Genomic DNA, 25,340 nt, shown 5'->3' with positions numbered 1-25,340 from the left:
GCACTGAACAAGTAGGAAAAAATGCAAGATTTGAAACGCTTATAACTTGAGCATTTCTCAATAGATCGCAAAGGTTTTTGCATCAATTGATAGGAAATATATCTACGCATCTATCATAACGAATAACATTTCATTTTTCTTGAGATAAATAATTGAATAATTGTGAAATATCAAGCATTGTCAAAATGCACTATGTGCCCATTTTTGATTGGTCCATTTTGTGCTACTCAAATCGTACCGACCAAAACGGGCAACCAGAGCAGCAGCGAAATAGAATGAAGCACGATTGGAAAGGAAAAAGGAAAAAAAAAGAAAGAAACATTGGTCGCAGTCTCACACATGCGTAATTCTCGAGCCAGCCAGTCAGCTTAAAAATCCCCGCTCCGCTGCCGTAACGATCATTCTCATTCAAACCGTACACCACATCGGTTCGCATCACAACACATCAACAAACCAACCCAAGCAGCCATGTCTGGACATGGTAAAGGAGGAAAAGTGAAGGGAAAGGCAAAATCCCGCTCGAACCGTGTTGATCTGGAGTTCCCCGCAAGGGTAGCTAGGCCGAGCGCGTTAGTATCAGTGCATCAGTCCACCTAGCCGGCGTTATATAGTTTCGGCCGCCGAAGTGGAAAAGCTGCTCGCGACGATAAGAAAACTCGCATTCAGAACAGACCACATTCGGTTCGGTGGACATCAAGACAACAACAGGCAGTTGCAGCGAGTGGCAAACGCAATCGCAAAACGACAGCAGGTAGCGGAAGAAAAAAGTTTGTTCTTTATACAAACTGCTTTGGTGGCAAAACCAGAACAAGGCGGCATCGAGGGCGTTCGAAATGGTTTTTCTTAAAACCACGAGTACTAAGTTTTCTAAATTGGAACCATTCCATAAAACAAGGCGCTTTTCAGGGCCATTAAACCTTCCAAAAAAGAGTTTAGGAAATACAGTTCAATGCTTTCTAAAACATTATCCAAAATAATAATAAAACACAAATTGATTTTTTCATAATTTGTTTGCCAGGATCTGATGAGTATGTAAATTTGGCAGTTGTTCTGAGCTTATTGATTTTCACCAATTCTTAAATTGTTTCTAGATTGGAAGTACAGTAATTTACACTTATCTCGACATTTAGCTAATTGGACGGACCTGTAATGCGACATATTTAGTGGGATATTTTTGTAAACATAGAGTTCGGGGTCCATATTATGACCCCACGTTTAAAGTCGACACTGTATCACTGTCATCGCAAATGATCAATTACAGGTTAAAATTACCTCCAATCCGATACTGAGTGGTGGTAATGCGACGTGCCATTGAATGTAATTTACTGTACAATATGTCACAAAGCTGGATGGGAAGAAATTTTCCAACTGTGAAAGCTGTGGCGAGTGGCAAATGCAATCGCTAAACAGAAAGGTTTAGCCGAACAAGATGGGGATATCGAGTAATAACAAAACAATAAACTCTTTAGATTGAAGATAATTTTGTGATCCTGAAAAGGACCCTTTTTAGCCTGCATGTGAATCCAACGAGCGAACAAATCGTAATGAATGTATTTTTTTGCCATCGCTCTCTTTTAACGCTCATTCGTTCGTCTCGTTGGACTCGCCCCTCTGGCTGAGTCTGCCGATTTGTCTCTATGCTGTGAGTGTGTACCGCTAGAGTATAAAACACGCGGACCCCAACAAAATATCTTATTTTCTTTCAAACCGTATACCCGTGTGGTTGTACGGCATCGGCATCGTGGACGTAACAAAGGAGGACAAGTTAAGGGAAAGGCAAAGTCTCACTCGAACCGTGCAGGTCTCCAGTTCCCTGTTGGTCGCATTCACTGATTGCTCCGCAAGGGTAACTAGGCCGAACGGATTGGTGCCGGAGCACCAGTATACCTAACAGCGATTATAGAGTTTCGGCTGTCGGAGTGCTCGAGTTTGCTTGCAAAGCTGCTCACGACAATCAGAAAACCCGCATTCACGTAGGAGAAGAAAATAAAACAATATATTTAAAATATATATTTAACAAAAGCTGTCCCCTTTGTATAGTCCTACGTCACTCCGGTTATGTCCCCGACATTACCCACCCGTCTTTTTTATATAGACTTAAAAATAAAAAAAAATGAAAAATTTAATTTCTCATCAAAACATTTATTTTGTTGAAAAACTGCATGATCTTCCTAGATTCTAAATAGAACGCTGATATAGAACGTGAAAAACATATCAACTTGTACCATTTTCAACGAATGAAAACATAAAAACGACACCCAAATTAACATCGTATATTTTTAGCAGCCCTTAAAACATTGGAGTATTGCTACAGCCAAATTAGCGTTGGCTGAAAATATTTCATCTTTGGCATAAATGATGCCATTTCGTGTGCTGGAGGGTCAAATGCGCAAATAATGAGCTGTTTCAAAAGCTTAAAAAGGGTTTGTATGTATGCGAGCAGACATATCGTTCTGTTTTCTTTTCTCATTCCATTTGGGATTGTGCAAAAGAAAATGTGCATTGTGCATACGACGTCAATGGGGATCGAACCAAGGCCGGCTGGAATGCAAAGCTATTTTACACGACCACGCTATCCATATAGCTGCTAGTGCTGTTATAAAGAAGCGTGATAATATTACACCTCATTATAACATGAAGTTGGAAAGTGTTTTCTATGAGGATAAAAAAGAACATGAACGAGAATATATATTTCTCTGTCTAGGCCGTGTATTTGGCAAACTATACGAAAAACTTTCATATGCTTTCATTTAAATGTGTCTCCTGTTTTGCTCGCTCATATTGGCTCTAGCATATCTATTTCTGTCTGTCTGTCTGTCTGTCCGATTCTTATGGACCCGGAAACTACTAAACCGATGGACATGAAAATTGGTATCTAGAGGTTTTTGGGGCCGGGGAAGGTTTTCATGATAGTTTGGGAGCCCTCTCCTCTCTCTAAGGGAGGCTGTTATACAAATGAAACACAAATTTCTGCATTACTCGAGAATTAATCAAGCAAATGCAACCAAATTACGCATATGAAGGTTTTAGGGTGCAATAAATGTTTCTATGGTTGTTAGACACTTCATCCACTCTCTTAGGGGGTGCTGCCATACAAATGAAACACAAATTTCTGCATTTCTCGAGAAGGGGGGACTGCCATACAAATGAAACACAAATTTCTACCATTTTCCAAGAATTAATCAAGCAAATGGAACCAAATTAGGCATATGGAGGTCTAAGGGGGGGGGGGGGGGGTACTGCCATAGAAATTAACAAAAATTTCTACATCACTCGAGAATTGATCAAGCAAATGCAACTAAATTAGGCATATGGATGTTTAAGGGTGCAAAAAATGTTTCTATGGTGGTTAGACACTCCTCCCCCCTCTCTAAGGGGGGACTACCATACAAGTAAAACACAAATTTCTACCATTATTCGAGTATTATTCAGGCAAATGGAACCATATTAGGCATATGGAGGTGTTGGGGTGCAATAAATGTTTCTATGGTGGTTAGATACTCCTCCCCCTTCTCTTAGGGTGGGGGTGGGGAGTCTGCCATACAAATGAAACACAAATGTCTGCATAACTCGAAAACTCATCAAGCAAATGGAGCCAAATTTGGCATGTGAAGATTTTAGGGGGCACGAAACGTTTCTATGGTGAATGGACACTCCTCCCCCCTCTCTAAGGGGAGAAGAAGGGAGGGGTATGTCTCTGTTCTATCATATTTTCTGTATCAAACATTTATTCCATGTAACGGAGAAACATGTTATTTGAAAGTGGTTGAAAAATCTTGAACGAGAATTGTGTCTGAAAATAATCTGATATTATAATGATGAGTTTTGGTAGAAGTACTAGGAATTTTTTAGTAAAAGGTAAATTCAACGGAGTCGATTGGAAGTTCAATCAATGAACAGTTCTGCGATTGGACTCATGAACTTGCGCTTAGTAAGAAAAAGTGGATGTTTGAAAGCATTGATAACGAAAAACAAATTCTGGGCGAGACGAAGTTTGACGGGTCAGCTAGTATATTATACAAATGATATACATGTATTGGGGAGCTCATTTATTGTAATAAATCGGGATGCCACAAAATGTGCTAAAAATTAACTTTGGGTGTAGATACCTTAAGAAGCCTTTGATTGAGCAAAATATTGAAATAATATTCCAAGTGCGGCGAAAAAATTTTTTTTTGTGGGTGGCAATATAGCTTGTATTTCTGCTTGAAAAACTGTAAGCCACTGTCCCATTGGAATTCACATGTCGACTCCTGGTAAGATAATCCCAGCTCCTGTAGATTTAGCAATTTTAGACCCATCGGTACTGGACGAGTTTTATGACCACCATCTTTCCATTCGCTGCCTTTACATTCAATCACTTTGAAGGGTACACTGAAGTTAGTCAATGTTTCCATCCAGTCTTCATTCATGGTCACTATAGAGTTCAGTTGAAAATATTCCAGGATTTGTAAATGCACTGTGCGATCTTCTTCTAAAAAATGTTTTGCACGTTTCAGCCTAAGAGCACCTCTTTCCACTTCAAGTTGCACATATTGTTGGTGCAACGGTAAAAGGTGCTCATCTGGACTTCCTGTATAAGCACTTTGAGCATCCGATCTTACGCGAGAAGACATTTCTTCATTTCGCAAATCGTTTCTACCTACTTGAAGGAGACCAATCTTCCCGACGAAATAAAGAATCAATAATTGAACACAAGAAGCGATTCCTCGGATCAAAAACCGTTACTCAGTTGAGGGGCTTAGAATGCAAGGGGTGTAAGTGATCTTGATCGATTTCTCTTCATCAACTTTTTATTTAGTTATTAAGTTTGCTATAGAATCCGACAGATGAGGTTCTGACCTATTTTCCACATTGTAAAATACAGATGGGAATGTATATGCAGCTAAGTGATGACCAAAAGAGAGAGCCGATGTAGAGAAATCGATCAAATCACTTACGCCCCTTTCAATCTAAGCCCCTCAGTTTTCTTCCATGTATCTTTGTGGAAGGCAAGCAACAAATTGGACGTTGATGTAATGATGTTTTGTATGTAAAATAGTCTCTTTAAAAATAAAACAATTGATTGGAATCAAAATTTAATAAGTACTATGTAAGTCGTAAGTATGCGCATATCATGATTCAAGAGAACAAGGAATAGGATCGACTCGCCAACGGAGGGGGTAGATGTTTCATTGTCAGTAACCGAACACCTTTTTATGAACGCACTAAAAAGACAATAGCAAGCATGCAACTGCTTTGTACAGAAGTTGAGGGAATGAGCAAAGGGATGCAATCCTAATTGCATACATGGTTAGCTCACAACCTTCTAGGACAAAAAGAAGTCTTATGTAGTGGGAATTGTGGGGAGGTAAATAATTGTGTTATGGATTGAAACCTCTATAATCCAACCTACCAACTAAACAAAGCTAAAGATGGTGGTCGAGAAAAAAAACATTGTAATGAGTTTTCTGTTGTTGGAGAAAATCGATCACATGGGTGTTGCTATTCGAGCCCAAACATTCGACGATCTTATTCACAATTCATTTTTTTTTCTCACTAAAATGTTAAACGAAATTATTGAATATTAATTTGAACAACTGTTGAAAATGTAGTGGGTGATAAGAATGCTCATGGCTCAACCTAGCCCGTATCCATAACCATATCCTCCAAGGGGTTCCCGGAATAAATCGCCACAGAAAACGACTGCAACAGAAACCACCGCTTATAAAATGTGTAGTAGGCTATAAATATTGTGGCGCGGTATTGTATTTCAAAACAAGAATTAACCGGGCAAACGTATCGCCCCAGGCAAACGTAACGCCCCGGGCAGACGTATACCGTCCGACGCTCGCTAGAGCTCGGTCGGACATTGCTAAAGGATCGTATCCTATGTTTCAAACTAACCGGGCAATCAGTGGATCCCAGGTTTGCGTGCGAGACACCGCCGCTTCCGACGGCGGGTCGGCGGTGGACTCGGATTGCGTCATCTTGGCGGCATGGGCCGCCTCGATTCCTTATCCTCGCCAAATGGGGACTTCGTCCCCATTACATTGTCCTCAGAATAAATTTCGAAAAACGAGAACAAGAGAATAAATTTATAATAGAAATGTGAGGCACATGATGTTTTTCCCGCGCCAAATATTTCTAGCCTACTACACTTTTTCTAAGCGGTTGTTTCTGTTGCAGTTGTTTACTGTGGCGATTTATTCCGGTCACCCCTCCAAGGTTATAAATGTTTGCAACTATGACTTCTAAGGTCATTGACATAAAACACCAATATGTGTACATAAAACACCTAAATCCTCTCCAAACATTCAGAGTTCGTTCAAAAATACAATCTATTGATATCACATACCTCGTATGTTCTACTATCAAGTTTTACTTCCAACATTCTACACATAAAAAGTTTCAAATTTAGTCTCTGATTGTCTCTTGTATGTAATCCAAAAAGTTTTTTTTTCATTTCTTTGTGCAATACGACGCATTCAATGTCTGTGCAGCATCCTAACCCTCCGACGCATCTCCGTCGGTGAGCCATTGTTAGCTTTGATAGCGGCATTCACATCCAGGTCCCTCTCTCCAAACCCGAAAGAATCCACCGAAGGTCTTCTGCACAGCGGTTTCTGGAGCATTCCATGCCTCACACCCATCAAATTGGCCGGTCTCATCAACGTCGGCACAGACTGACGTCTCAACAGAGGAGCCGGCTTCCTACATTCGAGTTCTTCCTTGCCGCCGCGGATGGCAGATGTCGGTGGATAGCCGCCGCCCCCGCCGCCACCACCGACTTCATCAATCGATCGGTTTATTACCATCGATGGCTGCGAACAGTGGTGTTTCATCATGCGAAATTGTTTTTGCTTCTCACGTATCAGAGCCTGATAGTTTTGCAGCGACAGCCGGCGGATGTTATCTTGCTTCGGCTTCGCTCTGATGTGCTTGGCAATATCGACACCTGCAGCCACCAACAGTATTATCAACACTGATAGAAACACATACATCGGAGAGTTCGTTGGTGTAGGACCCTTGAATGATTCATGATTTTTTGATAGCCTTTTCTTTGCGCTATACTCTCTGGAAAAGTAAAATACTTCCATATCCGTACATACACGTGGGTATTCCTTCATTCGGTCCAAAAACGATTCCTGATTGATTTGTTTAGTTTCCGCGCTATATTCCAGTCCAGAATCAAACCAATCATCACGATCCTCATCATCGTCATTATTCACCACCACCACCGGATGACTTTTCATCAGCTTAAGTGAAGTCCTCGAAGGATTCATTCCCTTTATTCTTCCCCGAATGGACGTCTCCCGTTCCCTGGCCTGATGCATCTTGTTCTTATAGAAATTAACCACCACCATAAACACGATAAATGTCACACAGGAATACAGCTGCTTGTATCCGGACGACATAGTGCTAATCTCTTTTTTGGGGGTAGATATCACTCACACACACTATTTATCTTTCACCCTCAATCACTTGAGGCGGATGAACTTGAAAATTGTCCTCCTTGTTTGCCTGGAAATCAGGAACAGCATGAATGAAAGCAGACACAAAAAAAAACACGATAGAACCAAAATCGATACCTTTTAATACATTAGTCAATCCAGGTGTGACTGATAAGCGTTTTAGTCGTAATTTGTGCCCATACAAACCAACTTGTCGATGTAATATTTACGTGGGATATTTATTCACTTCCCCAGCAGACAACTATTGAATTTTTGTGATGAGTGGGAACGGAAAGGTAGCAGTGAAAGGCGATCAACCACCCAGTGAAACAGGTGTTTGCGTTCTGTTTGTGTCGTGCTTTTTCGCCACAGATAACAAGGAAAAGGATCACACGCGGAGGGCATGCGCGTGGGTTTTCCGAGTAGCTCTTGAAGGGATGAAGCCTTGTGAGGTCCTTTTGGCGATAGCGAACTTCTGAACGATGCACGACTTGTTGAATCAATGCAATCTTTTTGCAGATAGTAACAGTCATGGTGAAGCTTGATTCATTTAGAGTCCGGAATCACAAAAACAGTTGAATCTCAGAATGGGTTAAAGGTACAAAAATCTTTTTAAATCAAAATACAGATAATTTATTGTTCTTTTCAAAAAAAAATTTAATAGAAAAATATTCCGCTAGAGTTTCGATGAATTTTCGTATTTTTGGATACCCTCCATCAAAGTTTGGACTCTCTCTAGGTCGACTACAGCGGCCATTTTATTCATGTCTGCAGCATTCACGATTCACTTCGACACCCTTATACAATTTTTATTTTACAATTGCCCAATATCGACCCCATTGTCACGGTACCACTGAAACACCTCTTGACTGTAGTGGCAGCTTGCCAAATCTGGCCAAAACTCCACCGAACCTTTGCGAGCCTTGATAAACGGAACGTGACGTTTCTGTAGGCACTGTTTCCTATACATTTCCGAGTCTATTGTTTTGTTTGTGACGGTTTCCTGCCCACAGCTACAAATCCCTTGCCGAATCTAAAACTTGTAAATTTATAAGCGAAAACGAACCTCAATTTTCTGGGGACATCTCCTCTAACAGTGGCCTTGTAGAATGTTAGGCCTGGGAGCTGTCCAAAATCCATATTCACGTACATTTCGTCATCCATCAGCATGCTTCGTATTACTTCAAAACCTTGTTGTACAACTTTCGAATGTGCCTTTTCACCTCCAGATTTTGCTTCAGCTTCCGTTTTGGTTGCTTGCATGCACGGAAATTACGATAAGCATAAGGATTCTCCGGATGGTACCTCGGTTAGAGCTAGAGATCAGAGTTTTTTGGCGATGTCGTAGTGCAAGAATCGTGGGTTTGTCATGATTTTTCTCAATACCTTCAGCTTCAGCTTTTGATCGTAAAGGTGGAAACAGAATGCCGCGTTGTGCGTTGCTTCTCATCAGCTGTCATTGCTTGCGTTTTGTACTAAGGGTGCTCATACACTGTTTGACAGAAGCCAAATATTTGACTCTTTTTGACAGATAAAATTTGGTCAACGTGTACTGATCAAATATTTTCGACACAAAACACGACGAGCAAATATTTAGTACTTCTTTGCTTAAACTTTTTTAGACCAATTTGTCAAACAATGTACTGACGTACGTTAAAGATTTCAATCAAATTTTTGGTATTTTTGATGTTTGGCATGTTTGCCAATGATGAAAAATGGCAAACAAAGTGGCAAGTGGCAAATAAAACTGCCTAAAGCGATGCCAGATCTTTTTTATTTTAACTTATTGTTGAAAAATCTGTGATAATCTGTGTATCGTGTATTTTCTACCTAAATTACTCAGCTGAGATTGTAATTCCTCTAATTCCATCTACCCCATTGAAATTAATCAATGAATGTTAGGCCTAAGAAGTATTAAAAATTGGAGCAGCACATATTATTCTGTATATCTGGCATTCATGCTCGATAGTAAACATTAGTTCTATATTTCGCAATATGGCAGGAAGGTATGTTCGTAATTTTCTCTATAAGTTTATTTTATTATTCAAGATTAACTTCTCGTTAGTGGATGCGATCGAGAAGTCCATTAAGAAGGGCAAGGGAACCGAACAAGCGTGGGCTGCACGTATCATGTTGGTGATCCAGCTCGAGGAAGTCAACGATATTAACGAGCTGATCAAGGTTCTGAAGCCGGTTCTGTTAGCGGTCGCACACGATACCGCCGTCTAGCAGGATGTGCGGACCAAGTGCTGTATGGTTTTGGGTTTGCTCAATTTCCATGGTTCGGATGATATTGGAGACTTGCTGTACCTGGTGAAGAACTTCGAGGGAATCTTATCCAGCAGGTATTGCAAAAGAGACGTTCGAGCGGTTCCAATGCCACTGCCGTTCACAGTTACGTTCTCAGCGCTCGGGTCCTACTGCTCACGCTAGTTTCCCTCGGGGGATTACTACAGAGTTCCCAGTTTGACGTAAGAATGACTGCCGGGGAAACCACCGCACTCATCATGGATAGTAGCAGCTTTCACGATGACGGCTTCCTTCGCGAGGAATTCTCCGATTTGATCGAAGCCACAAGGAAGTTTGCCACCGATGCCCACACAGTTGTTCTCGGGATTTTAAAAAGATACTGTCATGACGTGAAACTGTCTCCAGTTGCCAAAAATCTTAATGTCAATGCACATCGCTTTCCGCATTTGCGTATTCTCTTTTTCAATTAAGAGTGTAACCAATGAAGATAATCGAAATCTTCAAACTCCATACGAAAGAAGTTCAAACTCCATACGAATATGAAATCTGTGCATACTCATTTCGTAGATCTCGGGCCAGTTCACGTGAAATCGCGTTTCGCGCTTTTTGATCCACTCGTTCATTCACATGCTGCGGTTATGGACCCCTTTCGTTTTTTTCTGATCCTCTGCAATTATCCTAAGTGCAGCGGCTAGGACAACTACCCTAGCACCATATGACGTCTTCAGTTGCAGTAGCCATTTTCATTTAAACATATTTTGACAGCGACATGACGACGATGCGTCAATGACAGCGGACGCACACAAAATATTATCCGACTCGACGAACAGTGTACTATGTGATAACCGTGTTTGTCATTCATTCCAAATAGCTGTCTTTCGCCAAATAGTTTTATGTCAAATTTTTGATAAAAACAAATGGGTGTAATTATGGTTGTAAAATATTTTTGTCAAACATGAAATTTGTACTAAATTTTGACTAATTTTTTTCTGTCAAAAAGTGTCAAATATTTGACCTCCGGACAAACAGTGTACGGCCACCTTAAATTATTCACCCGACGCAGTCTGTTGATTTGCAGACACAATCTAGCATTCGCGTCTCCACTTTTCATGTAAACAAAAACAAAATAAAATTCGTACGAACATCTTGTTCTTGTTGTGTCCACGGATCAGTTGAATGTTTTTAAAAACCACACATTGACATATCCGCGCTGGTGGCATTGAGCTTCGTTTACTAGTTTAGGGAAGCGTGAAAGAATAGCTGATTTTCAGTCGGAATGAACACGTTTTCAAAATTAAAATTATGAACGTAAATTAGCTTTTCCATATCAAACTCTATTTATTTAAATGAAAAACATTTTTGTTTGCAGGTGGTGAAAAAGTCTCATACGAAAATTGTTTATGAAGACAACTCTATATTATGATGAAAAAATTCAGCAACAATGTTGGAATTGTTTAGCCATATGGTTGAATGAAAGTCAGAAACATGTGTTTCAAGTAATCAAATAACATAATGTGAAAATTTTCATTCAAATTTTAGAATTTAAAAACCGGCTTCGTGTCTTCTAATCTGATAGGTATTACACTAACGAGTTTGGGACCCAAATTATGGCCCTCAGTTGAAGTTGCCACCAGACGTCGACACCATGCCACTGTCATCGCGAATTCGATGCAAGCAGTTTAGAACAAATGTTAGCGTTTAGTACAACGATGCTAATGACACAACGCATTATTGTGTTCGACTAAATGGAAACACACATATTTAAAAGCACAATTGTCGCAACGCGACGCATAGCGCGACATTCTGGTCCCACCTTAAGTTTCACTACGACGCGTCCTCTGATCCATCCGGACAACAGTTGTATCTTCCCGGAAACGGTTCAGCACACCATACACGGTCGATTTAGCTACTTTCAGCGGCTTCACGATTTTATTGCCTATCACGCCTTATTTTTAAAGTGGGTGTTCAAAATCAAATTTCTTCTCTCTTTTTTAAAAACAAAGCGGATCAACGTGAATTTTTTACCGTCGAAAGATATATGTTCGCCAAACAATTTGCTGTCAAAAGATTTCAGATACGCCTACTACGACCGCTACCAAAACTGAACGGTGATTGCGGATTCTAACGGTGATCATACACTGTTTGGTCGAAACCAAATATTTGGCTTTTGTTGACAGATACAATTTGATCAACATGTACTGGTCAAATATATTCGACATAAAACACTACAAGCAAATATTCAGTTATTGGATTTCTAAAATACCTCCGGACAAACAGTGTACGGCCACCTTAACTGAATCCAACCTTAGGTTAATATGAGCGTTTCATCGAAAGCTTTCTTCTTGAATGGCGTTAACGTTCCCTGTGGAACTTTCGCTGTCTCAACCTATGAATTAATTAGCGTCATTTATTAATACTTTGGTGAGATTTCATAAGCCAAATAACACGCCTTGAATGTATTCTGAAGGGTAAGCTCTAGAATACGCGTGACCGCAGTGCAAGTCGAAGGAAATTTCTTTGACGAAAAATCCTCCGGCCAGAACGGGAATCGAACCCGAACACCCAGCATGATAATGTGAGACGCTAACCACTCGGCCACGGGTGCACCGTGGTTCATCGAAAGCTATTAGATTGAAATCGAATGCGAATATTTTGGCTTGAAAATAGCATTATAAATCGAAAACTCAAGCATTATTATCAACACACTTTTTCCAACGAGAAGAAATTCAACCTGTTCTGTTGCGGATCCAGCAAGGTTAGAAATAAATTTAAATAATCAAATATCAAATTTGTAGCGCAACGCGCATTTGAAAAACAAGATGAAGTCAGCAGGAGGAAACCAAATCTTTAATTTCCTTTTCTTCTATTGTTCTATATAGCTCCCAAGGTAAGCGCGCCAGAGATAGCGCATTAGACGAAGGAATAGAAGTGAATATTTATTGCCGGCAATTAGCTAGATGTTTCCCACTTTAACCTTTATCGTGGGAAGCATTTTTTGGTAAGACCCAAGGCGAGAGCGCTGTATGGGCCGCTCGAGAGAAGATGAAAGTTGTTTTGTTTAGGTCTTGCTCTTTATCACGCATGGAATGAGCTCGAAGGGCAGAGAAGGGATAGAGCAAAGAAACAAAAATGTTTATTTAGGATCCCACGCGGGTGGTGTAGTGAAGGATAAGACCTTTGAGCAGACTTGTAGCTTCTGCGTGGGACATTTCTCGATTATAGTCTTTATCGTTGGTTGGAAAAAGCAGTGATGGTGATTTTTTAGGAACGACATATGCCTTGTCAAAATTATAATTGCATAAAATGACAGAAGATACGATATACAGTATTCGTTCGGTAACTGAGCGAAAAAGAAAGCCCTGTTATCGACATTCGCGACATTGGTTGGTAAATGACTGGACTAAGCGTACCATCGGTACTTCGCGTACCTGCAGGCATAAAATAGACTCCATTCGTGGTCCTTAGCTTTCTGTCCAGTAACTCCTATCCCTACCTCCCCGTGGTGCCGGCAGGGGTACGAGTAACCATAGTGAAGATCGGGTAACCAACCCCGGTGGGATCTTGGTCGTATGCTGACAGGGAAGGGGGCCTATCCGAGCGTCTGTTCACCATGGAAGTGCGGCTCAAAACAGCGTCTGATCCCCATGTTAGGGGCGGCTGATCACTGTCTTCGTGCCAGCGGGGACTCTAAAAAGAGCTGTGCACGACGGTCCTCCGGCGAGACAGGGGGTTGGTGCAGGCCCTGCAAGCCATCCGTAAAAATAAAACGCACAGGAAAATTCACAAAGAAATTCGAGACAGGACAATCAGACTAGACCCACGCAAAGAACACGGACTAGAGATTGGAAACTCGGAACATGGAACTGCAAGTCTCTCAATTTTCTTGCGAGTACCCGAATTCTTTCGGAAATATTGAGAGCCCGCAATTTCAACATCGTAGCGCTGCAGGAGGTGTGCTGGAAAGGTTCGATGGTGCGATCGTTCCATGGTGGATATACCATCTATCAGAGCTGCGGCAACACACACGAGCTGGGTACAGCTTTCATCGTGATGGGGGAGATGCAAAAACGGGTGATTGGTTGGTGGCCGATCAATGAAAGAATGTGCAGATTGAGGATGAGAGGCCACTTCTTCAATATCAGCATTATCAACGTCCATAGCCCCCATCTAGCTAGCATGACGATAAAGAAGAATTCTACGCGCAGCTAGAGCGTGAATACGATCGCTGCCCAAAACACGACATCAAAATCGTCATCGGTGATTTGAACGCTCAGGTCGGCCAGGAGGAGGAATTCAGACCGGTAATTGGTAGGTTCAGCGCCCATCAGCGAACCAACGATAACGGCCTAAGACTTATCGACTTCGCTGCCTCCAAGAACATGGCCATACGTAGCACCTTCTTCCAGCACAGCCTCCAATACCGTTACACCTGGAGATCACCACAGCAAACAGAAACACAAATTGACCACGTTTTGATCGACGGTCGGCACTGATATCCGAGAAGTCATTGGTAATCCAAATTTCAAATTTCGACGTCAGAACCTATCGTGGCGCTAACATCGATTCAGACCACTACCTGGTGATGGTCAAACTGCGTTCTAAACTGTCAGTCGTCAATAACATAAGACACCAGCGCTCACCACGGTACCACCTACGACGACTACAGGAGCCGAACGTTGCTGCAACATTCTCGCAGCGTCTTGAAGCTGCGTTACCGGGGGTAGACGAACTGGATGCTGTTCCCCTCGATGAATGCTGGAACTCCTTAAAATCAGCAATTAGCAGCACAGCAGAGACCGTCATCGGGTATGAACAACGAGGACAACGGAACGAATGGTTTGACGACGAGTGCCGAGCGCTTCTGAACGAAAAGGATGCAGCACGCGCAGCCATGCTGCAACGAGCGACTCGACAAAACGTGGAACGATACAGACTGAAACGAAGGCAGCAAACACATCTCTTTCGAGAAAAAAAGCGCCGCCTGGAAGAGAAAGAGTGTGAGGAGATGGAGCTGCTTTATCGTTCTCGAGAATCGCGGAAGTTCTTCAAGAAACTAAACGCCTCGCACAAAGGCTTTGTGCCGCGGGCCGAAATGTGCAGAAACAAGGAAGGAGGCATCTTGACGAACGAACGCGAGGTGATCGAAAGGTGGAGGCAGCACTACGATGAACACCTGAACAGCGCACAGACAGGAGACCTAGACGGCGTTGAGGAGGACTACACCGGTGCAATGAACAACGACGACGTACCACTCCCGACGATGGGTGAAGTTAAGGAGGCCATTAATCAGCTCAAGAACCACAGAGCAGCTGGTAAGGATGGCCTCGTAGCGGAGCTCTTCAAGGGAGGTCCGAGAAAACTTGTAGAGTGTATGCACCGGTTGATAGTCAGGATCTGGGACACAGAACAGCTACCGGAGGAGTGGAAGTACGGGGTAATCTGCCCCATCTATAAAAAAGGCGACAAGTTGGATTGTGGGAACTATGGTGCCATCACAATCCTGAATGGTGCCTACAAAATCTTGTCTCAGATCCTCTTCCGCCGCCTATCGCCAATAGTAAGTAGATTTGTGGGAAGTTATCAGGCCGGATTCATGCCCGGTTGCGCGACGACGGACCAGATTTTTACACTGCGGCAGATCCTCCAAAAGTGCCGCGAGTATCAGGTCCCTACACACCACATCTTCGTCGACTTCAAGGCCGCATATGATACAATCGACCGACGACAGCTATGGAGGATCATGGACGAACACGGCTTTCCCCGAAAGCTGACAAGACTGATTCAGGCAACGATGAACGGTGTGCGGTTCTCAGGTGAGCTGTCGGAATCATTTGAGACTCACAGGGGACTTCGACAAGGCGATGGAATCTCCTGTCTGCTCTTCAACGTGGCGCTGGAAGCTGTTATGCGGAGAGCGGGCTTCAACATGCGGGGCACGATTTTCAACAAGTCTAGTCAGTTTATCTGCTTCGCCGACGACGTGGACATAATCGGAAGAACTCATGCGACGGTAGCCGACTTGTATACCCGACTGAAACACGAAGCAGGGCTGATTGGGCTTGGGATCAATGCGTCTAAATCTAAATACATGCTAGCTGGAGGGACTGATCGCAACAGAGTTCTTCTTGGTAGTAGTGTTGTGATCGACGGCGACGAGCTCGAGGTGGTAGAGGAATTTGTCTACCTTGGCTCGTTGATAACAACTGACAACAACAACAGCTGTGAAATTCGAAGACGCATTGTCAATGGAAGTCGTGCCTACTATGGGCTCCGCAAATCCTTGAGGTCCAACAAACTCCGACCCCGTACGAAGTGTACCATGTACAAATCCCTAATTCGACCGGTTGTTCTCTATGGGCACGAAGCATGGACGATGCTTGAAGAGGACTCACAAGCGCTTGGAGTTTTCGAACGCCGAGTGCTCAGAACAATATACGGTGGTGTACAGGAAAGCGGAGTATGGAGAAGGAGAATGAACCACGAACTGGCGCAACTCTACGGCGAACCCAGCATTCAGAAAGTCGCCAAGGCTGGACGAGTGCGATGGGCAGGGCATGTTGCAAGATTGCCGGACAGCAGCCCTGCAAAGATGGTGTTCGCATCGAATCCGGTAGGAACAAGAAGGAGAGGAGCCCAGCGAGCGAGGTGGTTGGACCAGGTGGAGCAGGACTTGGCAAGAATCGGTGCAGCCGGGAGTTGGAGAACTGCAGCCATGGATCGTGATTATTGGCGAAAAATTGTGAAGAAGATCTAATCTCTCAATGGGATGTAGTATCATTATAAATAAAAATAAATAAAAAATCGACATTCGCTCGCTAACTGGACCGGCATATAAAATCGAGAAGAACTCCAATGAATCGTTTGATTCGCGTTGATCGTGGAATTGGATAACAAAAGGTTTCCACTGGAAGTTTTGCATTGAATGCGATAACAGGTATGAAATATTGGATTTCTATTATTTGCAACGATTTGTTTGTTGTTTGACAAAGAGTGAATATTCATTCGATAGAACTCTTTCTGCTCTACAAAACTATGTTAGTTGTATTTTTGAACTATTTAATTTTTTTTTAATTTTGAGGCTCAGCAATGGAATACATTTTCGACACCTGCTCTTCTTTGCTTTTCCTCGAGGCCAACGAGCTGCCGAAGCAGTCCGGGACATTTGCGAAGTGTATGGAGAATGTCTTGGTTTGCAAAGTTCAAAAATGGCGACTTTGACGTCGATGACAAGCCCCTACTGAACTCGATGAAAAACGTCTCAAATCACGTTTGAAAGAGAACGGGCGCCAAACCAGTCGTGTTTTGGCGGAAAATAAATAATTGTTGATAATTGATCAAATTATTGTTTTTTGTTTAAATAAAAGCCACGCTACGAACTTATTCTCCAAACCAATATAATTTGAGGAAATTATTTTTCTGTAATTTAATCAATGTTTTTGTCATGCAAAAATAATGTTATTTTTATGACATATTGAATTGAATTCGAATGCCCCTCACAGCAAATCTGCATATTAAATATGACGTCAATTGTTTACAAAATTCAGCTTTTTGACTGAGCCAAAGCCCAGTTAACGTTCGCTCAATGAGAAAGCAGTCCAGTTGAAGCAGGTCCAGTTATCGAACGATTATTGTATATTCCACACGAGCCACACGAGGATACAGGTCAGACTCGATTATATGGTCGGTGTTCAGTCAGACCGGACTAAGTAACATAATTATGATTTCGAGTAAATCGAACTCAAAGTTTAAAGCTGTGTAATTTTAATAGCATCCAATTACTCTCCCCGATTGTTTTTCTACAGTTCTAAGTTAACCTTAAGTAAGGTCGTATAATGGTATTATGGTATTATGGTATTGATGGTACTATGAATAAACTGTGATATGATAAAATCATATCATTTTGAAATAAAACAAACTGGTTTTATGGCTTGAAACAGTATTTCACTTACCAAAAATATTCGATCGTATTTCCAAATACAATTCTTGATTTTCAAAAAAAAATGTTTTAACGACAAACGGGATAGCGGGATTTTGTAAAAGAGTACCGGCAGTCAATGAAAGACCACGGTTGAATTTGAAATCGACCATGAAAAATTTGGTAAGTACATTTTTTCACTCTCTGATGCGCAGAAAAATAATATTCGCTCTCTAAACGCTATGGCCGTATGCATTTGGTTCACTCTCACTGCATACTATTATCAGTTTTTTTTTTCTAATCAGTCAAAATAAATTTATGCTATGAACCTGGCTGTATGCAACATAAGTGTAATCTGATAAATATAGAACGTAGGTCAAGAAATTCTTGACTGTTTGCTACTATTAACTACTTTTTTTTCTTATTTTGTAGCTTAGTCTGGTCAGACTGAACACCGACCATATATGATTCGATTATATACAACTAGCTGACTTGGCAAACGTTGTTCTGCCATATAATGTATTTCTAGCGAATATTTTGGTTGGCAAAAATAACGAATATACTTCAAGAGAGTTTGTATGTTATCGTTCAGATCTGTAAAATTTATCTAAATGATGATTTCCACAGCGAAACATACATATGCTTACCTCTTATTTTCAAATTTTCCCTTTTTATTTTAAATATCTTTCTCATATACACTCGACAAAAAAAATTAGAGGAACAAAATGCGAAGTCGGAAATTTTAAGTGATTTTTGTCATGCTGTATCTTCGTGAAAAATCAACGCATATCGATGGAAGGCGCATCATTTTGAAGCTACAATTTGCAGGTATTAGAATACTTTACGTACATATTTTTATCTTGGTGTGTATAGGTGTAGCGGGCAACAATATCGGCAAGAAATGGTAAATCAATTTTTCTTTATTTTTTCAAGAATATTCTGGACTAACCCAAATTTTTGCCAACCTACTCAACAGCAAACCCAATTAACCTCATCAATCAGTTTTTTTTTTTCGTTCCAACGACGTTCCTGTAGGATGAATAATTCAATAAACAACCATCGCACCGCAAATCGAAAGGCAGTTTTGAAAATTCCAATAAATTCTGCACAAGGATAATTTGTTGCTTTGACAAAAAAAGTTATTTAAATTTTTTGCATCGATTTAATAAAAAAGTGCCAAAAACAGGATTTTTATAGTGCTTTACAAAATACACTGTAGTTCTGCAAATAACGCAGTAAGTTCTAATGTTTGCAGGCAAATTTATAGCCTAATGTATTCCCTAAACATCTGTGAACGTTTCATATTGATACGTTCAGCCGTTTTTTCTAGCTAATTTTTCAAAGTTTGGAGTAAATTAGAGTAGCATTTGATCGCAATCGTATCAGAAGTACAAAATCCTACGCGACTCTCAGTACGAACGATTCGTAACTTTTGTTTTCATGCATTTGTAGGTACAAAAATTGTAAGGAATGATGATACTCACACATATTTATACGCATTTCCACACATACACGCACTCTTCACCCACAAACTCATAAAGACGAAATTTATGAATCGTCCTTCTGAGAGTCGTGTAGTATTTTGTACTTCTGATACGATTGCAATCAAATGCTACTCTAATTTACTCCAAACTTTGAAAAAACGGCTGCGGCACAGATGTTTAGGGAATACACTAGGCCAAAAATTTACCTGCAAACATTAGAACTTACTGCGATATTTGCAGAACTACAGTGAATTTTGTAAAGCACTATGAAAATCCTGTTTTGGCACTTTTTTTTAAATCGATACAAAAATTTAAATAATTTTTTCTTCGTCAAAGTAACAAATTATCCTTGTGCAGAATTTATTCGAGTTATAAAAACTGCCTTTCGATTTGCGGTGCGATGGTTGTTTACTGAATTATTCATCATCAAAGACGAAGGGGTGATTTTTCATTCAAACTGAAATATCTCTTTGTGGGAAGGTCCTACATGAACGTTGTTGGAACCAAAAAAAATCTGATTGATGAGGTTAATTGGATTTGCTGTTGAGTTGGTTGGCAAAAAATTGGGTTAGTCCAGAATATTCTTGAAAAAGTAAAGAAAAATCGATTTTTCATTTCTTCCCGATATTGTTGCCCACTACACCTACACACACCAATATAAAAATATGTACATAAAATATGCTAATACCTGAAAGCTTGTAGCTTCAAAATGATGCGTCTTCCATCGATATGCGTTGATTTTTCACGAAGATACAAGTTACAATTTCAGCTGGTGGAGTTTCTTTTTAAAAAAAGGAATCACACCTGCTGTCAAGGGAGTCTAAATCAGAACTGACTTTATTTGTTGCTCGAAATGAATTTACAATAAAATGCTTATTCTACAAAAACCTACACCTGGCGACAAGTCGATCGGACGATCGATTGCGCTTGCCTAACTCAGCACTAAATGTGTACTTTGGTGCACTCGTGCGATGAGTTAATCGGGTCAGCAATATTATTTTTGGTGCCATGTGTATCTGCGTGTAACTTACAGCATGTCAAAAATCAGTTAAAATTTCCGACTTCGCACTCTGTTCCTCTAATTTTTTTGTCGAGTGTATAAAGATATGCACAGTCAATTTTTTCGATTTTTTCTAATCATCTCAATCATTTTCCAAAGCACTCTATCATTCTTATTTGGGTGTAGACAAACTCACAAAATATATGGACGACGTAGATCTGATCAGCCGTTCTCCCGTGATGATGAGTTATACGTACGTGGGAAAAACTCTTTTTTATATATAAAGATTTTAGACCCGATTATATACAGTTCGAAAAAAATATTTTTTTTTATGTTTCAATATAACTTATTTGAAGCCAAAATAAAACATTTCAAGGTCAAAGTGAATGTAAATTGGCTATTATGAGTACAGTGAAGTGAAATCGTGATTTGCTAGATTCTAGTTGAAGATTCCCCATGAATTGTTTAAAATGATATTGCAGCGAAATTAAAAGTGATAGAGGTTGGGTGTCAAAGAACGAATTGTAGAGGGGCTAGAGAGCTTTAATTTGCTTGATAGATACATTCAAGTTTATTATGTATTTTTTGGATAAAATTAAAAATCACATCTTAAAAACCACTAACTTCTTTTTCATTCTTTTCTTTCTCTTCTAAAATGTTTCTTATATCCACTAACATGGAAGTTTCACAACTGTATCCTGTATAAAATTTACTCATCTTTCAAATGGAACACTCTCTCATTGTGACAGCTCCTGGAAGAATTCGGATTTTTGACGTAGAACTACGTCTTTCATTAAGGGTGCCAAATCAGAAAACAGGTCACGTTTTTATGAAATAAAATTAATGTTAATAACTATTTTTGCGCTAACGGATTTTGGCGATTTACATACTAAACGAATCGGAAATTCCGTAAGATTTGTTTAATATGCTATACATTAGAATCCTCTGGTTTGTAAATGGTTAAAATTCATGAAAACTTTAAGCGTTTCCATTTTCCCATACATTTGTTCTGTCCATTTGTGTGCTTTCCCGAACAGAGCTGTCAATAACGAGCAACTTATCGACGACCAACGGAGGGGAAATCGTAGGATTTAAAGTCTCCGTGAACAAAGTAAAAGAAGAAGAATGAAGGGGAATACTTGCCTAGAGTATAAACAGTGGATCTCGCTGAGGCAAACTTTCATTCGGCATCGGACTGTTGAGCAATCCAGTTCACTTTGCTTTCGCTGCGCTTCGATCTAAGATTGGACCCCACCAGTGGTAATCCAACTTGGATATCGTCGTTTGGTTTTTCTGTTCGTTTTTCGCGTTATTCGTATCGTGTGTTTTTCTTTCCGCGTCATAAATTGGACGCTTCGCGTAGTGTGTGATGAGCAAGAAGAAGAGGAAGACAGGCTCGAGCCCTGCAAAAAACAAACGCATTGCCAGGGGCAATAAAATTTCGAGGCAAGCGTCATCTAATGATGCACGCGATGTTGGTGCAGTGAAAAGCGCTCGCACTGAACCGAGCTTTCGCGAGTGTGACACCGCATCGAACAACAGCGAATAGGCGATTTCGGCGCGTCGGTCGAAAATGTAAGCGCCGTTACCCAGGCAGCAACCAAAATCAAGCTCCCCCCGCAGGTGGTGAAGGCGGTCGCTCTTGACAAACTCATAAGCGAATTCGCATCGATGGGTGTTTCAGCAGAGTACAAGCTGTGTGGCACAATTCAGTCTTTTTCCAAGTAGTTAACATTGTTTGTTTTCCGTCATCATAAGGGCTTCGTTGGTGCCTTTGAGAATGCATTAAACTGACGTTATAGCGAAGCAGAAGTTAAGGTGCGCCAAAGCATTATAGAATAATATCCGAAGGTATAAACAAGCGACTTATATAAAATAACAGCGTAGTTCTACGTCAACAATGCGGTCGTATCTTGGACACAACCTCCTATAATTTTGACGTAGGACTACGTCTAACCGGAAGATATAGGGGGTGAAATGGAAATCTAGGCAGTTAACAAGTAGGAAAAAATGCAAGATTTGGAACGCTTATAACTCGAGCATTTCTCAATAGATCGCAAAGGTTTTTGCATCAATTGATAGGAAATATATCTACGCATCTATCATAACGAATAACATTTCATTTTTCTTGAGATAAATAATTGAATAATTGTGAAATATCAAGCATTGTCAAAATGCACTATGTGCCCATTTTTGATTGGTCCATTTTGTGCTCCTCAAATCGTACCGACCAAAACGGGCAACCAGAGCAGCAGCGAAATAGAATGAAGCACGACTGGAAAGGAAAAACGAACGAAGCATTGGTCGCAGTCTCACACATGCGTAATTCTCGAGCCAGCCAGTCAGGCAAAAATCCCCGCTCCGCTGCCGTAACGATCATTCTCATTCAAACCGTACACCACATAAGTTCGCATCACAACACACCAACAAACCAACCCAAGCAGCCGTGTCTGGACATGGCAAAGGAGGAAAAGTGAAGGGAAAGGCAAAACCCGCTCGAACCGTGTCGGTCTGGAGTTCCCCGCAAGGGTAGCTAGGCCGAGCGCGTTAGTAACAGTGCACCAGTCCACATAGTCGGCGTTATATACTTTCGGCCGCCGAAGTGATCGAGTTAGCTGGCAAAGCTGCTCGCGATGATAAGAAAACCCGCATTCGGAACAGAACACATTCGGTTCGGTGGACATCAAGACAACAGGCAGTTGCAGCGAGTGGCGAGTGGCAAACGCAATCGCAAAATGGCATCAGGTAGCAGAAGAAAAAAGTTTGTTCTTTATACAAACTGCTTTGGTGGCAAATCCAGAACAAGGCGGCATCGAGGGCGTTCGAAATGGTTTTTTTCAAAACCACGAGTACAAAGTTTTCTAAATTGGAACCATTCCATAAAACAAGGCGCTTTTCAGGGCCATTAAACCTTCCAAAAAAGAGTTTAGGAAATACAGTTCAATGCTTTCTAAAACATTATCCAAAATAATAATAAAACACAAATTGATTTTCTCATAATTTGTTTGCCAGGATCTGATGAGTATGTGAATTTGGCAGTTGTTCTGAGCTTATTGATAGTTGGGGACTTTCCTGATTATTCAATTTTCACCAATTCTTAAATTGTTTCCAGATTGAAAGTACAGTAATTTACAATTAGTTCGACATTTAGCTAATTGGACGGACATGTAATGCGACTTATTTAGTTTGACATTTTTGTAAACATAGAGATCCAAATTATGACCCCACATTGAAAGTCGACACTGTACCACTGTCATCGCAAATGTTCAATTACAGGTTAAAATCGCCTCCAATGCGACACTGAGTGGCGCTTCGGCACGTCGCATTGAATGTAATTTACTGTACAACATGTCACAAAGCTGGATGGGAAGAAATTTTCCAACTGTGGAAGCTGTGGCGAGTGGCAACAAATCGCTAAACAGGAAGGTTTAGCCGAACTAGATGGGGATATCGAGTGATAACAAAACAATAAACTCTTTAGATTGAAGATAATTTTGTGATCCTGAAAAGGACCCTTTTTAGCCTGCATGTGAATCCAACGAGCGAACAAATCGTAATGAATGTATTTTTTTGCCATCGCTCCCTTTTAACGCTCATTCGTTCGTCTCGTTGGACTCGCCCCTCTGGCTGAGTCTGTCGATTTGTCTCTATGTGAGTGTGTACCGCTAGAGTATAAAACACGCGGACCCCAAAAAAATATCTTATTTTCTTTCAAACCGTAAACCCGTGTGATTGTACGGCATCGGCATCGTGGACGTAACAAAGGAGGACATGTTAAGGGAAAGGCAAAGTATCACTCGAACCGTGCAGGTCTCCAGTTCCCTGTTGGTCGCATTCACTGATTGCTCCGCAAGGGTAACTAGGTCGAACGGATTGGTGCCGGAGCACCAGTATACCTAACAGCGATTATAGAGTTTTGGCCGTCGGAGTGCTCGAGTTGGCTTGCAAAGCTGCTCACGACAATCAGAAAACCCGCATCAAGAAAAGAGCAGCTTTGGTTCGGCGCTCATCAAGGCAACAATTAGTTTCAGTGAGTGGCAGAGTGTTTCTCCGGCACGTCGCATTAAATGTAATTTACTGAACAACATGTCACAAGCTGGATGGGAAGAAATTTTCCAACTGTGAAAGCTGTGGCGAGTGGCAAACGCAATAGCTAAACAGGAAGGTTTAACCGAACAAGATGGGAATATCGAGTGATAACAAAAACACAACACCAAAGGTTCTTTTCAGAACCATCAACATATTCATAAAGAGTAAACAGTCAACTAATCCATTTTTCAGGTAGATAGGTAGGTATTCACGTATGAGAAGAAAATAAAACAATATATTTAAAATATATATTTAACAAAAGCTGTCCCCTTTGTATAGTCCTACGTCACTCCGGTTATGTCCCCGACATTACCCACCCGTCTTTTTTTTTTATGTGAGAAATGTAGTTTATGACTTTAAGGGGATGAATAGGGGGGTCTTCGTAGCCACATTGGTTGCGCGTTCGCTTAGTAAGCGATCGATCGTGAGTTCAAAACTGAGGGCCCTCATTGACCATCTTTGTGTTGTTACAGAATAACTACGTCACGCAATAACCATCAGCGATGGAGATCGATCCACGGTCGAAATAAAATCGATTCATCCATACAACTGCTCTGCTCTGCAAAAAACATCGGGCTGCTGCTCTATTAATAACTCAACAATGATCATATCAACTGTCTCCGCTGGCCGGTGGTCTAACTGGATAATAGAAGAACAAAAGGAGTACTCTTACGCCGAAAATGACACCTGTGTAATGTTCTATTTATAGATATGATAAACATGTGACATGTACACGATTAAAATTCGGCTCTGTTACAGCTAAATGCTAATAAGCCTAAAATAAACAAATAGGATAAAAAAGGGGATGAATCCAAAGAGTAAATTCTTCTTTTATATTCAAAAAACGATAATTATATGTATAAAACTTTTTTTTTTGACTCGATCATATACAGGATCCGTTTATATACAGTGAAAATAAATCAAGTCCGCCCTGTATCAAAATATCTCGCTTCTACCACGTGTTAATCCGACAACACAATTTGAATTTACCCCTGCATCTATACAACTTGTGGAACACACATTTCAAACGAAACCTGAATGCGAATGTCAGTTATTTAAATCCGCACTGCTCGCAACAAGCACATGCAACGACAAATGCCGCTCTCAATTCCGTTGAAGCGTCTCTCAATATTATACAATCTCTCTCTCTTCTTTTCCATTCATTGCTG

At 40.9% G+C, this 25,340-nt stretch overlaps 1 protein-coding gene across 1 annotated transcript; it reads right to left on the bottom strand.

The window, feature by feature from the left end:
* Positions 1-1,973: 1,973 nt before the first annotated feature.
* LOC129770508 (uncharacterized) lies at positions 1,974-7,776 on the bottom strand. Its single transcript, XM_055773391.1, has 2 exons — positions 7,572-7,776; positions 1,974-7,503 (listed from the first exon to the last, which is right to left on the bottom strand). The coding sequence occupies exon 2, from the start codon at positions 7,395-7,397 to the stop codon at positions 6,468-6,470; it is 930 nt and encodes a 309-aa protein (XP_055629366.1). The 5' UTR covers positions 7,398-7,503; positions 7,572-7,776; the 3' UTR covers positions 1,974-6,467.
* Between the last annotated feature and the right edge of the window lie 17,564 nt (positions 7,777-25,340).

This window comes from Toxorhynchites rutilus, chromosome 2, assembly GCF_029784135.1.
Source record: "Toxorhynchites rutilus septentrionalis strain SRP chromosome 2, ASM2978413v1, whole genome shotgun sequence".
NCBI classification, from domain to species: Eukaryota; Metazoa; Arthropoda; class Insecta; order Diptera; family Culicidae; genus Toxorhynchites; species Toxorhynchites rutilus.
This window is presented reverse-complemented; position numbering and strand designations above follow the sequence as displayed.